General features: G+C 38.9%; 1 protein-coding gene and 1 pseudogene across 1 annotated transcript; both read left to right on the top strand.

The window, feature by feature from the left end:
- LOC130221893 (zinc finger protein 721-like) overlaps positions 1-16,169 on the top strand; it is a 461,849-nt pseudogene that overhangs the window by 19,711 nt on the left and 425,969 nt on the right.
- On the top strand, positions 250-7,228 carry LOC130221917 (protein NLRC3-like). The gene is made up of 3 exons (XM_056454477.1): positions 250-333; positions 3,255-3,332; positions 5,287-7,228. The coding sequence occupies exons 2-3, from the start codon at positions 3,283-3,285 to the stop codon at positions 7,226-7,228; spliced, it is 1,992 nt and encodes a 663-aa protein (XP_056310452.1). The 5' UTR covers positions 250-333; positions 3,255-3,282.

Here is a 16,169-nt window from a genome sequence, read left to right as displayed (position 1 = left end):
AGGTATTATACAATCGGGCATTGCACAGAAACAATGTTATATTCCTCTGAGGGACTGGAAAAAAAAAATACAAATTAATCTTCTGTCCACAAATGTTTCCTCTGCTGTCAAGAGACTGATTGAGAAATAGGCAGCCAATCAGTTTTCGCCGAGCGCCTACAAACAGCCAATCAGCTTTCTCTGAGCCACAAACAGGCAGCCAATCAGCTTTCGCTGATCAGCGTGCAGGCAAACATCCCGCCCATGGCGCTCAGTCTGAGGCGGAGAGTGAAGAGTGCAGAGCTTTTCTGTTTGCTGTTTAATTCCACTACGGGTTTTGTGCGTCTATTCAAAGTAAGTGTATTATATCTGACCTTTGTAGCGTTCGCAGATTTTCTGCAATTATCTGGCGGGTTGAACTGCTTTAACACATGTGCTTAATGCTAATATACTCTCTTGTTTTTAGCTCGAAGCTACGCTGTAAACACTTCTGTAATGCGTTACTCGCGGGTTATCTACAGAGTTTCTGCAGGGTCTTAAATCTCAAAATCCAAATTTTAGGCCTTAAGCAGTCTTAAATTTACCGAAATATTGTGTTGTAGGCCTTATAACTTTTTTAAACGGGTTTAAATTTCCTTTTTTCATGTATTGCTAACGTATTGAGGTAAAGTTGGTTTTATATTCGCACATTCAGAATTTCTCCTAAACTAACTTAATATAACTTTTTTTTTAGTAATTATTTGCTAATTCTAAAAAGGGAAATCATCTTATCAAAATGCAACATTGTTTACAGTCAAATAATTAGAGGTAAAATTGGTTTTATATTGGCACATTCGTTCATTTAGAAGTCCCTATATTGTTTACCATGTTACTTTGAATATTCGATCAGAATTAGCATGCAAGTATGACTTTGAAACAACATTAAAACTATCTAGATGACTGTGAACAATGTTGTACTTTGATAATTATTGGCTGCTTATATGATTTGCCTATTTAGAATTTGAAAAGAATACTTTGCTGAAATTATATTATTAGGTAGAATGTCTCAATATCCAAATATAAAACCAACTTTAGCTCTATGTGACCAGTTGAGATGAAATTTATATATATATATATATATATATATATATATATATATATATATATATATATAAATAAATAAATAAATATATATATATATATATATATATATATATATATATATATATATATATATATATATATATATATATATATATATATCAGATTTTCAATATGAACATGTTTGCTGAATCCCAGCATTTTAGTGTGGTTTCACACTTTGTTCAATTGGCTGGACCGTACCCAAGTTCGATTGTTCCCCCTTGCCACCTTTTCAGTTGTTTTGTGTTCACACTGTCTTATTTCCTGCTGTACCCCGCTACGCTTGCGTCATCGAGCTGCTGTTTTGTTTACGGCCATTGCTAGGTGATTGAGGTAAAGTTGGTTTTATATTCGCACATTCCGACTTTCTCCTAAACTAACTTAATATAACTTTTTAAAATAATTATTCGCTAATTCTAAACAGGGAAATCATCTTATCAAAATACAACATTGTTCACAGTCAAATAAATAGTAATGTTGTTTTCAAGTCCTACTTAGATGAGATTTCAGACTCAAAGTACCATGGTAAACAATACAGGGACCATGTCACAAGTTGTCACTGAACAAATGTGCGAATATAAAACCAACTTTACCTTCAATCGGAAGCAAAGCGCTTAAATGGAAAGACGTCCACACATCGCGGTCATTCTGCCTTTACTGAATCTTTTGGTTTTGGACATACAGAAAGCGACTTGCGTCCATCTGCCGCAAAAATATTACAAATATTCAGAACATCACACAGTGTGCAGAAGCTGTTTTTGGAGAAGAAAGACTTTAAGTCAAAACCTCCACAATCATTTCAGACTTCCTCATCTGATGTGGTGAGACCAGCTTGTCTGAGCGTAGCCTAGGAGTCGGAACTCAAATCTGGCTTTGGTTTGCTGCAGTTTGGTCAGAGTCAGTTGTTTCTCTGCCAAACGAAGCTGTGCTTCTGCCCTTTCAGTCTCTTTTTGTAATTGTTGAAAGTGATTGCGTTGCATTGCATGCATCCCTTATTAATATTCTAAAAAGAAAATATTTTCCATTGTGATGAATATATAAATCAATTAGTGACAGAATAAAATTGATTGTTTTTGGTCAATTTTGACAGCTGTTTGGGGGATTATTTTATGAGGCCAAACTCTTTCTACTTTGCTGTAGGCCTATACTGAAAGGCTGAATATGTTAAAGCCTACCTAATCACTGTAGCCTGACGGATGAACAAATACAATTAAAACCTTATGAATAAATAGGATATCTTTTAGATACTGCATATCCAAATATAGTGTTATTTGATACATTTTTTAAAGTTTTCATTACATTTTGGGCATGTAATCTACGCTGAATCCACCCTTCTGATGGGATCAGTTTAATCCAGGTTTTTTGGATCAAAGTGATCCAAATCTACAAAAAAATGTCTGAAAAACCCAAACCAAAGGGTTGATCCGGATCAAAACAACGATTGCATTACGTGATCTAATCCGATTATGTAATCCGTTTTGTTTAAGATTTGATCCAATCCCTTATCCAAAATCATAGTGGATTACTTTTGAAAAACCGGGCCCAGAAGGCGTAATACCCAAACAGCTCATGGAAAAAAAGTAGGCATATGGAGTATATGTGTATGTAGCAAGGACTACACCACTGGTTTGTTGTACAGTTGGCAGTTCACATCCATTATTTGGCTGTTGCTAGGTGACAGTCACAAAAGCAAAGTGTCAAAATGGAAAGACTTCCGCACATGCCGGTCGATTTAATCTTTTAATTTTGGACATACAGAATCTTCATCTTCTGTCATAAAGGGCTTTTCTTGCACACATTTCCCTACTGCTTCTGTGCCATTCCTTTGATCTGAGTCTGTTTTCACTGAAGCGCAGTCATCATCATCATGTTGTGTTGGGCGCATATATGTCACATATCACTTCATTCAGTGATTTTGATGAATAGTTGATTCAGCTCTAATCTGCTCTTATAGTGCTGCATTTCTGTTAGGCTTTCTCTATTAGAAATGCTCCTTGCTCTGTGTTTGCTGATATTTTTCATATTTAGACAGTTTTTTTTTGTTCAAATATAAAGGAAATTAATGTAAGTGTTTTTGAAAATGAAGAATAATTAATGCCTGGTTTGTTGACTCCAGTGTGTGCAGTGCTGAACTTTAATTTTCTCTGTTTCAGTTCAGTTCATCAGAAGAGCTGGGTGTCTATGAAGAGTGACTGGTCTATGGATCCCGCAATCAAACGACCTGCTGTCAGGTAGATCATCACTACTCGCACATGATTACACTGCAACATTTATATGATCATGCATTTCTAGAAGATCAGAAATTATTACACTTTATTCTCACAGTCCAGTCAAGGCATTTTATTACAGGGAACAAAATACAGGTAACTTTAAAACTAAATGTCCACACACTCACTGTTACAACCTCTTAGTTGTTAGTCTAGGGTAAAAGTAATAACATTTAAAAGGTGTGGTACTTTCACAAGTGATGGGTGAAAGCAAAAGACACAAACAACAAAACTGCCAACAAAAGTGATTTCATGTACAAAAAGTGAAAGCAGAATAATGCCCAAATAAATATACAAAAAGAAGAAATATTTATAATAATAATAAAGTGGCAAACTCAAACAAAATTAGGTCAACTCAAGAGTAAGGGGGCGATAGTGAAGCCAAATCAAAGAAATAAATATAACAACACAATTCCAACTCATAAACAACCCCTTACCTCGCTAGGAACATGAAAAGAAAAGAAAAGTCTTCAGCGCCAAGCACCGTATTCTTCCCTATACTGAACTATATAAAAACAAATACACAGATGGCGTTCACTTCTTACCTGGTGTTTTAAACAATGGATTGTCTACGTGTTTGCAAAATGGAAGTCGTACGACATCTTCCCTATCCATATTACTCTGAGGAAAAGATTGAACTTGAAATCTCTCAATGCTATCAGGTAACAGCTGGGCCAGAAAGTAACAAACAAAAACAATCAAAATAAAGATGTACTAAAATAAAAAAATAGCTCAAAATGATCAAAAGTAATACAAAATAATTTTACCCAAACAAAAGTTAAGCAAAAACAACGAAAAACAAAATCATGTCAGCAAAATCCCACAAAAACGAGATCAAAGGAAAAAAGCGCTCTCCTCCGCTCTTCCTGGCGTCCTTTTATATGACCGCGTCATGTCGCCCAATGATGATTGACTGGTCTCCCGACCAATTGGCTGTCGCGAAGGCAGACCTAAGGGAAATGACAGGCGGGGAAAGAGAGAGAAAACGAGAGGCAAAAGTACTACAAATATATGGCAACCGTAACACTCACATTTGATCATTAGTGAAGGTACTGAAGTAGTAATAAGTAAAGTATTGAAACTCAAATTGTTAGAGTTAGTAGAGTGAATGGCAAAAGAGATATGAAACTGTGTTTAAATCTTCTCTGTTTATTATCTTAATAAAGTGGAGCAATGTTACAGTGCTGTTACTGAAATCCTGAACCCTGAGAACAAACGCTTGTTTGATCTGGAGATTATTGGGTTAAACAAACACTATATTCAGTCAGAAAGTGAGCTGACAGAAGCAGAGCAAACACAGTCATGGTGAAGCACTGAAAGATTCAGACAGCTGAGATGGCAGAAGATAATTATTTTCTTATTGATGGCAAACATTTAACAAGTATATGATCACAACAACCTTCAGGACTACAGACAGCAGAATACAAGATTCAGCAACATGAAAACATACAACAATACAATAAAAGAAAAGAGTCAACATTACCACATTACACACTACAGCAGATGAACAGGTAATCTAGGATCGTTTGTCCTCATGCTTGTGCTTTCTCACATTTTCATCTTAAAAGGTTTTAAATGTCTTTAGTGAGCATCCAGCATCATTGTAAATAAATGATATCAAATGACTGATGGGTTAAATTTAATAAATGACAAACACTGTTAAATGTTTACAGCATTTTGAGCATTTGACGTGATCAGAGTGTGGTGTTTAAAGTGCTTCACAATAGAGCTATGAGAGACATTTGAAGACTGTAGCCGGTTCTTGCTGATCTGGGACAGTTTCTGCATTACTATAGTTTGGTTGTGGATTAAATCTGTGTATTGTGTCTCAGCTGTTTCAGAGAAAACACACATGACTTTACTAAAGGATCTTTACATTCATACTCATTCATTCTTTGTGTCGTTGTTGTTCCTGCAGTGTGGTAGGAGATGATCAGACTGGAGACCTGCAGCAGCATGCACTCCAACCAGAACATGATGAACTTCAGAGAGTCAAAGACCAGCACAAAACCAGCATGAAAAACAAGTATGAGAAATTATTTGAGGGAATCAACTATCAAGAGACTCAAACCCTCCTGAACAGGATCTACACACAGAATTACATCATAGAAGGAGGGAGTAAAGGAGTGAATAGAGAGCATGAGGTTTTACAGATGGAGAAAACAGCCAGAAAAATACCCTCACAACACACTCCAGTCTACTGCAATGACATCCTTAAAGTCTCAGCTGGAGCAGGACATGAGGAGAAGACAAAGAATGAGAAAGCCCAGATCAAGACTGTTCTTACCAAAGGCATCGCTGGAATTGGGAAAACCGTCTCTGTGCAGAAGTTCATTCTGGACTGGGCCGAGGGAAAAGCCAATCAGGATGTAGATTTCATGTTTGTGCTTCCATTTCGAGAGCTGAACTTGATCCGAGATCATCAGTACAGTCTTCACGAACTTCTGCTGGACTTTCATCCTGAACTTAAAGATCTGGAGGCCAAGATTTATGAGCAGTGTAGAGTTGTGTTCATCTTTGATGGTCTGGATGAAAGCAAAATCACACTGAACTTTTCAGATGAGGAGAAAGTTTATACTGTGACTGAATCTTCATCAGTGGCTGTGTTGATGTGGAGCCTCCTGAAAGGAGATCTGCTTCCCTCTGCTCTCATCTGGATCACCTCCAGACCAGCAGCAGCCCATCAGATCCCCTCCAAATACATCAACCGTCTGACAGAAATTCAGGGATTCACTGAGCCTCAGAAGGAGGAATATTTCAGGAAGAGAATCAGCGACGAGCATCAAGCCAGCAGAATCATCTCCCGCATCAGAAGAGCAAGAAGCCTCCAGATCATGTGCCACATACCAGTCTTCTGCTGGATCTCCTCCACTGTGCTTCAGAAGCTCCTGGAAGAAGATGTGAGTGCAGAAATCCCTCAAACTCTGACTGAGATGTACATCCACTTCCTCCTGATTCAGATCAACATGAGGAAGCAGAAGTATGAAGAGAGAGATCCAGAGAAGCTCCTGCAGTCCAGCAGAGGAGTGATCCTCAAACTTGCTGAAGTGGCTTTCAGACAGCTGATGAAGGGCAATGTGATGTTCTATGAGGAGGACCTGATTGAGAGCGGCATAGATGTCACTGACGCCTCAGTGTATTCTGGGATCTGCACTGAGATCTTCAAGGAGGAATCTGTGATTCATCAGAGGAAAGTCTACAGCTTTATCCATCTCAGCTTTCAGGAGTTTCTGGCTGCTTTCTTTGTGTTTTACTGCCATTTAACAAAGAATAGAGAACCGCTGAGGTTGCTTTATGAGAGTAAATATTCAGATGATGAAGATGTGTCAGATGATGATTTATCTGAATATTCATATGATCAATATCTACAGGTCATCTCTGAGTTCTCTCTGTGTCATCTGCTCAGTTTAGCAATATATAAAGCTGTCAACAGTAGTAATGGTCATCTGGATCTGTTCCTGTGGTTCCTGCTGGGCGTCTCACTTGAGTCCAATCAGAGACTCTTACAGGATCTGCTGACACACACAGAGGAGAGCTCAGAGAGCATCAGGACAATCACACAGGACATTAAATACAAGATCAAGACAGATGATGATCTCTCAGCTGAAAGATCCATCAATCTGTTCCTCTGTCTGCTGGAAGTGAAAGATGAGACTCTGTCCAGAGAGATTCAGGAGTTTGTGAAATCAGACAAACACTCAGAGGAGGAACTCTATGATGCTTACTGCTCAACAATCTCCTACATGATTGAGATGTCAGAGGAGCCGCTGGATGAGTTAGACTCTAATAAATTCAACACATCACCTGAGGGAAGATGGAGACTCATACCAGCTGTGAGAAACTGCAGAAGAGCTCTGTGAGTATTCATTCATTCATCACAGAAGACACACATCAGTCTGCACTGAAGACTCCAACCACTACAGTTTTGTAACCAATACAATTCACTACAGTTTTGAGTGTGACTCCAAATCCAGACCTCCATGGGTTAATACATTTGATTTCCAGTGATCATGTCTGTTTGATTTTATAGTCAGCACATTCAACTGTGTAAAGAACAAAGTATTAAATAAGAACATTTTATTGATTCAGATCTAGGATGTGTTATTTTAGTGTTCCCTTTATTTCTTTGAGCAGTGTATATATAGTTTATTTTCAGTGTTGCTTTTATTATTGTAGACTGGACTCATGAACACTCAACAGTGCTCATTTCTTACTGCTGATTTTGTTGTTCTTTGTCCTCTGCACAGACTACAGTGGTGTTATCTCACTGCTCAGTGTTGTGAGAGTTTGTCTTCAGCTCTACAATCCTCAAATTGTGTCCTGAGAGAGCTGGACCTGAGTAACAATGACCTACAGGATTTAAGAGTGAAGCCTCTCTTTGATGGATTGAAGAGTCCAGACTGTAAACTGGAGACACTGAGGTAAAATAAAAGAAAGTTTCCATAAAATAAATGCTGCCACAAATGACTTTTACATTGTGCAACAAAGTATGATGCAGTAACGAGCATATGCTGTAATGTATTTTATTTTTGTTTATTCACTGTGAATATTTCATATTTCAAGTGTAAAGTCAAGTATGAGAAAAAACTGTTTATACCAGATATAATATTGCTCTTAAGTGTAATTTCTGCTGAAATTATTATTGATTCATGTTCTTTGGTGTTTTTAGGGCATCTCTGAAAGAGCTGCATTTCTGCAGATATTTAGCCCACCACTGAGTCTCTTGTGTAGTGTAAATGTGTGTAAAGTTATATTTAGTCAGTTTTTAAATTGATTTCAGTAATATTATTGACTAATATGAAAATGTTCATATGATTTATTTACAATGCAGTTTGTAAAGTCATATTTTCTGTCACGTAGTATATATTATATAAGAGACTTTCTTTTAACAAATATGAGGATCTAAATGGATTAGCATTGTAAACATTAAATAAAATTTATTTCATGTATTACATTTTTTATTATGATACTCCCAAAATAATTCCTAATAAATCTGTCTGGCTCTGCTCATTGGGTTTCATTTTATGTCTGACTTGTGAATTTGTATGTGTTGTAGTCCACTAGTGTAGTAGTGTTTACTATAAAGCTGGTTATTTGCTTTTCTTTATTCTTCTTTAAATCTAGTGATTCATTTATCATCATTAATTTTATTGTGAAGTCAGATAATAGCAAATGCCAATGATGATTATGGTTCTCACAGGAATACACTAAACAAGAGTGAGTTCAGCCAGCTGGAGGTGTTACAGTGGACAAGGGTGATGGGGGAGAGGCAGGTTAATGAAACCATGACAGGTTTACAGGACAAGGCAGGTGGACAGGGAGAAGGGCAAAGCCAAGACAGGGACTACTGGACAGTAAACCAGAGCAGATCCTGTGGATCAGGATAAACAGCTGGAGCACAGAGCTGTAGTTGAACTCTCCATGATGATGCAGGTGTAGCAGAAGCTCACCTTTGTGGAGGTTTGTGGCCAGAGATGCTCAACACCCTGCTGAAAAATCCAGCTTAAACCAGCCTAAGCTGGTTGGCTGGTTTTAGCTGGTTGACCAGCCTGGTTTTAGAGGGGTTTTGGCCACTTCCAGGCTGGTTTCCAGCCATTTCCAGCCTGGTCTTAGCTGGTCAGGCTGGAAAATGACCAGCTAAAACCACCTTGACCAGCCTGGTTTAAGCTGGACATAGCTGGTTTTGGCTGGGCTCCCAGCCTGGTTTGGCTGGTCAAGCTGGTTTTAGCTGGTTATCTACCAGCCTGACCAGCTAAGACCAGGCTGGAAATAGCTGAAAACCAGCCTGGAAATGGCCAAAACCCCTCTAAAACCAGCCTGGTCAACCAGCTAAAACCAGCTAACCAGCCTAGGCTGATTTAAGCATTTTTTTTCAGCAGGGCAGCTAGAGGCCCTGATGTGGCCACCGTAATAACTGGGGTCATGGCATCCATCTTGTGTGATTACTCTTAGGCAGTCAGACATCTTGGGAAGATACTGAGGGTTAGCAGCCATGACAGTTGATGAAGCCACAGGATTTTAGAGTGTTGAATGTTCAAAAAAAACTGAGCTAGTAAATTTGAGTTGAAATCTGAAAATGTACTTCCTGTTTTCTTTCTTCTAAATTGTGAGATTACGTCTGTCTGAGATATTGGGTGTGGCTAACATACTTAACCACGCCCCTCCAGCTGTCAGTCTTTACAACAGACAGGAATGGTGAGGAGAAGGAGTCTGTTAGGTTGAAAAACATTAGGTGCATTCGACTTCATGCAGGGCTGCGCAGATCGATCGAAATCTGTCTTAAAGCGGTGCATGCTGGGTAGAAATGCTGTCCGGATTGACGCTGCGCCAACGCCAAGTGACTGTCACATGTGGGATCAAAGTACTGCATCAGCGCTCCGAGATCAGATGAGTGATTCAGGCCATGCAGCATCTGAACCCTTTGAGCCGCAACTCAGAAAGGACTCAGTTCAGTGTTTCCAGTGCTCCTATGTTATGACCATTAAAGACATTCAGAGAAGTCAAATGAGTCTTTTCTTTCCCTATGATGAGAAATCACTCCTCATAGGCACTTCAATAAGTTTTATCCACACTTGAACAAAATAATACAATGTCCTTTTTGTCCTCTACACAGGCTACAGTGCTGTAATCTCACTGTTCAGTCCTTTGAGAGTTTGTCTTCAGCTCTACAATCCTCAAACTGTGTCCTGAGAGAGCTGGACCTGAGTAACAATGACCTGGAGCATTCAGGAGTGAAGCTTCTCTCTGATGGACTGAAGAGTTCAAACTGTAAACTTGAGACACTGAGGTCTGAGTTCAAACACTGTTGTGCCTGGGTGGTCTTATGACATTAATCGTAAGAGACACAAAAAATCAATGATGTATTCTGATATCCCAATGCGTAACAGTACAACTCTTAATGAAGAAACCAAGCGTAAGAGAAAGGAGAGGCGCCTCCGCCAGAGGGCGCGCAGGACCAACAAACCAACTGAAGGACCTCTAGCTGACCTCGCTACTCAGTTTAAACACATAACTCTTAGTGCATGAATGTGTAGGCACACTATCTATGAAGGCTGAGCATATAACTGCCAAATAATTGACTTATACTCGGATGACTATGTATTTGTCTTCCCGGGGGATTTTCCCACTGTTTAAATGATATATGCTCTTTGAAATATGGAATTTAATTAAGATATGCACCTGTGTTTATGATTGATCTATGTTCTGTTTCTGAACATTGTTTATGGGACCTGTCTCCCAACACTGTCCCAGCTTCGATCGTTATCTATGCATGATGAGTATAAAAGCTGAAATGTATAAAGCAGCTTTGCGCTTTCTGACTTCTGTATACTGGATGTCTTAGGCCCTTTATTCTCAACGGAGGATAAAGTAAGGATTTTGTTTCTGTTATATGTCTTTTGTTTATTCTACTTTTTCACTGGATTTTATTTTATTAATAAAAGTGTATTTTATTACTTTTCTTCACTGGAGTGGACATTGAATTCATTTTCCAGAACCCATCAAGTTACCCTGTGTGGTAAAGTATGAGTCTAATTTATTCTTTTTGCAAAAACATTATAAAGACGATCCTTTAACTAAACTCTAGCTAAGAAATATAGCGAAGGGAGGATCCTGGTTTATCTTTGTTTAATTAGGGTAATTAAATAAAGGCGATCCAGCACATGGAGGCCCCAGGCGAGGAACTTTAATATTTTGCAAAAAAGAAGTATAATTAGAAAAAGAGAGAAAAGTAGGGGACGCCCGAAAAAATCTCTCAAAATAGGTATAGAATAAAGTGCACATAGACCTAAATAAGGATCTATATTCTATACAAACAAAAAACATGACTGCAGCTTCAGGTATTCAAATCCACCTAATCTCAAATGAGGAGTTAAAAACGCGTAAAAAGGAGAATCCTTTACATGTTTCGCCTCAATCGTGTACAATAGGTAATTGCGTTTACATAGGCGTAAATGATCAAGAAAATAACTGGCTGGAATTGTACGATGCTATAGACAAAGCTACGGGTACCGGTGAACAGGTAGAATTAATTCTACACAACCATAAGGGTCCCGCACAATTCCCAGAGCGATTCAGAGGCCGGATAAAAGTGTTAAAAAATAACACAACCATAAGCCCTGAATACTATGTTGAATCAGAAGAAGAGAGAGCTGGCTCAATCCTGGGCGAACAGGTTCCAGCTGGCGCTCAATATAGGTCAGAGGTCACCTTCCTACCCCAGCAAATGGGGAGGGAGACTGAGACGGATGGTAGAGACAAGCGATGGGGGGGGCCATCCACTAGCACCCCCTATGACGACTTAATGCGAAAAGTGAAAACTAAGCAGAGTCCTTTAAACCCTTTAAAAACCGCAACACATAGGGTTCACAGAATGAGCCCTTTAAGAAAAGATAGCTCGAGTGACTCGTCATCAGAAGAAGACAGAGTCCTGCCGACGCGAGGCAGAATTAGGCAGAAGAATGCCAGAGCGAGCTCCAAAGACCGAAAAACGTCAGCTCATGTTGATAGACGTTTCGTTAAGGCCGGGAATAGAAGAGTCACAATCCCTGAAGGTTTTAAAATACAGCTGAGAAAGGTCGAGGGCACAACACGATCAGAACAGAAAGAAAATGCTGATCTGATCTACCTAGCCTCCGCCTGCACCGCAGATGAAATCTTGGAGCGCACTGATATAAATCAGAAGGCTAAATTAGATATGATCTGTGAGCTCGCGGATGCCCTCCAAGCCTTAATTAGCGGTATAATCTGGTCAGGGATGGTTGATGAGGATGAGACCTCGTCGAGCAAACAAAACTCTAAACTAGGAACGGTTTATAAAATACGAAAACACTTTGCTAAAGGTGGAGTTCAAGAGAATGGAGGCAGGCAGTTAATCACTAAGGGAAAAAGGAGGCAGGATACCCCGCTACCCAGTGAGTTGAGTGAGACAGACAGCTCCGAGGCGACCTGCTCCTCTGAAGGCGAACTTTCCGTAAGAGAGTCTGTTATGTTAGCAGGTACAAACAGAAAGAAAAAATCATCTCAGGCCGTTAGCGAACTGAGAGAACGAGCGCTGTACCCGCTAACACAAATAACCTTTCCGCCTGAAGCAACGGTAATGGAAAGAGCTCAGGAAATAGTCAGAATGGGCGAACTCTATAAAGCCGATGACGACCTGATCGAAGCCATGATTGTACATCACACGCGTAAAAAAATTGCACCAGCTACCGTGAGGTTACAACTAGGCACTATACTGGGCAAAAGCCCAGACGACGAAAGAATTGAGCGAGCTGAACTGATCAAATCAATTGGAGTTTACCCGTATTGTCTTGATAGACAGGGTAGAGTCGAATCAGTGTATGCGCTGATAAGAGAACTCCAAGAGGTGACAGAATTAGTACCGGGATTAGCAGAAGCGAAGCTCTTAGGGCCAGAAACCACCTGGGTGGAATTATCTAATTTTGCCATCAGATGGGAAAGAAAGCGAAAGCTAATCACTGAGAAACAAAGAATTAAGCCACAGAGGGCTGCAGCGCAGAGAGCTCAGAGAGCCCCGCCCGCACGAAAAAACAGGCAGCAGAGACAGAGAGCAGACGCTGCGGCTGCAGAGAGAAATCAAAAATCAGTTCAGGAGAAAACCAAAATTAAGAATAAATTCCAAAAATCAGATTTTAAACAAAAATCTGGAGAAAGTGATTATGTCTCTAAAGAGAACTGGGAAAAAATGACCCCAGGGCAGAGACAGGAATTAATCGATAAAAGAAATAAGAAGAAGCAGCCGAAATCAAAAAATAAGACTAAAGAAGTTAAAAACAACGAGAAAGTTGTTAACAATAACAAAAATGTATCCCGATATCGAGAAGAATAGGGCTGCCTGACTCCAGGAAAAAAGGCCATAATGTCTGAACAGGTTACAGAAACGGCAGATATGAATTTAAACCTAAATTATGAGGGAATAATGTTTGATCTTGATACAGGAGCAGACGTTACGGTAGTAAGTCAGCTGCCTAAAGAAGCCAAAGAAACTGAAACCTCGTTTAATATAAAAGACTTTAGAGGCAGTATAGAAACGCATAAAGTTTATGATTGGAAAAACTTACAAATTATCAAAGGTGTTAATAATTTAATGACACTGAAAGATGCCAGTACAATAATACAAAACAAGCAAATAAGCTGGTTAAAACAGATAGACCTGGAGCAGGAAATAAAAAGAATGGCCGAAACTAGTAAAGCCGACTGTACTAAAGTCACCGAGATATTAAGAAAATATCAAAGCCATGCCGCAAGAAGTAAGAATGATTGCGGAAAATTATCTGATAGGTGGCAATACGAAATAAAGGGTGGTATACCACCACCACAAAGGCAATATCCGATTAATAGAAGCGCGTTGCCTGAAATAAAAATTACTATCGAGGAATTAAAACAGAAAGGTATAATAAAAGAAGTTGATAATGCGCCAACAAATTCCCCTATTCAAGCAGTAGCAAAACCAGATGGGGGATGGAGGTTGGTAACGAATTATAAAGCATTAAACAAACAAACTGTACCAGATACAAGATATCTGATTAATGCAAGAGACGCTACGGGCGCAGCCCCAGAGGGTAAATTATTATCCAAGATAGATCTTGCAAACGGATTTTGGTCTGTGCCGCTGAAGCCTGAGAGCAGAGCGCGCACAGCATTTACCTTTGAGAATAAACAGTATGTATATAATGTTTTACCTCAAGGATTTAAGAATTCTCCGAATGCTTTCCAAGCCATAATGATGGAAATTCTTAAAGGCCTTCCCATTGTAGTATACATAGATGACATTCTAATTGTTACCAATGATGAGGAAGAACATCTTAAAATATTAGATGAGACCTTAAACCGACTGACTAAAGAAGGGTTTCGGTTAAATTATAAAAAGATGGAAATCGCTAAAGACGATGTCGAATTTTTAGGATTTCAAATAACTGGTAATGAACGATTCCTTTCACAAACTACAGAAAATAAATTGAGGGAATTAAGAGGAAAAAAGATAACCAGTTTAAAACAATTACAGAGCATGCTGGGTACATTAAACTTTGTAAGAGATTTAATCCCTGGATATGCTAAACATGCGAAACCCCTTTATAATGCAACTAAAGGTGGTGTTTTAAATTGGAATGAGAAGTTATCCGAAATAAAAGCTAAACTCATAGATGAAGCTTTGAATAGTGGTCGCCTCGTGAGGAGGGACGAAACCACTCCGTTAGTAGTAAAAATAGCTAATACGGAGGATGAAATTGAATTAATTCTCTATAATGAGGGAAATGAAAAACACCCAGTGAGTTTTATCTCCTCTACTAAGCCAGCAAACCAGAGAAAGATGCAAAGCATGAGTGGCGGCGACCTTCTTGCTACACTCGCTAAATCACTGCTAACGCTGAAAACCCTCGCACTAGATCAGCAAATTGTAGTGAAGGCAAAAGGTGAGGGGATAAATCAAATAGTCAGAGAGGCTAAAAACCTTATAAGTGAGAACAAACGTGTGCATTGTCATACGTGGGCAAAATGGTCGTTGATTTTAAACGATACTCAATTTCAATTTAAATCAGAAAAAATTCCCAAAGCCGAAAAGACTACCAAAGTGCCCATAAATAAAGTTTGTTATTACACTGACGGTACGACCGAGCAGGGAATAACTAGATGGGCATGGATTCGAAAGAAAGGCCGCAAGGTCACTGAATCAGATAAAGGTAGTTTAGAGGCAGGGTTGAGCGCACAGGCTGCTGAAGTGAAAGCATTTAGAAAAGCTTTAGAAAAAGCGAAGCAGCTGAGCGACCTTAAATGTTTTATAGTGACTGATAGTGACTATATTTACCAAGCTGTGGAAGAACATTTAAGTACATGGAAAAATAATGATTTTAATACTTCCAAAGGGAAGCCATTAAAACAAGCCGACGACTGGCGAGCAATAGGTGAGCTAATCTCAGAAATTACACCTACTGTACTTCATCAAACCAGCCATACGACACAGAGTACGACGGCTGCTATAGGAAATAAGGAAGTAGACAGTTATGTGCGAAGAGTACGGGCTGTCACAAAGGAAAGTCAAAAAGACTTACTTGAAAAACTTCATGTAGAATTAAAACATCCTACAACAAAATATTTAGCGCTATATTGTCATGCTTTAGGCCTAAATATACAAAACTTAAAGTCTGAATACTATAGGATAAAAGTGAACTGTCCAAGTTGCAGAAAGGCAATAGATTCACGAAATAATGATTATGGGTCTATAAAAACAGAACAGGAAAATGATGAAATCAGTATGGATTTTGCCGGACCTATTAGACCTAAAACTAAAAAGAAAAATTGTTATTTTCTTTTAATCACGGATAATGCGAGCAATTACACACAGATTTATCCATGTGAACGTGCTACGGAACAAGTAGTAATTAAAAGCTTGGAAGAATGGTTTAAATATAGAGGAATAGCCAACCGAATCAGAGGTGACAACGCATCTAATCTTACGGGACATGATGTTGAGACCTTTGTAAAAAATTCGGGGGCGAAATTGATTAAATCCGTGAAATATCAACCTGCTAGTAATGGAATTGCAGAGCGCATGATAAAAGAAGCAAAAAATTGGTTTTTAAAGAACGATAATAAAGAATGGGACGAGCAGATTATTGACTGCTTAAAATTTCTAAATTACAGAGTCCCTATACCTGAAAAGGAGGAAAACCTGACACGAGACAGGGCTCCGATAAAGGTAGGAGACGTAGTTTTTATACAGAAAAGAGTAAAAGGTCGTAGATTTAAACAAAATTTAGGTACAGAGGATAAAGTTATATCCGT

Source organism: Danio aesculapii, chromosome 4 (genome assembly GCF_903798145.1).
Source record: "Danio aesculapii chromosome 4, fDanAes4.1, whole genome shotgun sequence".
Classification (NCBI taxonomy): domain Eukaryota; kingdom Metazoa; phylum Chordata; class Actinopteri; order Cypriniformes; family Danionidae; genus Danio; species Danio aesculapii.
This window is presented reverse-complemented; position numbering and strand designations above follow the sequence as displayed.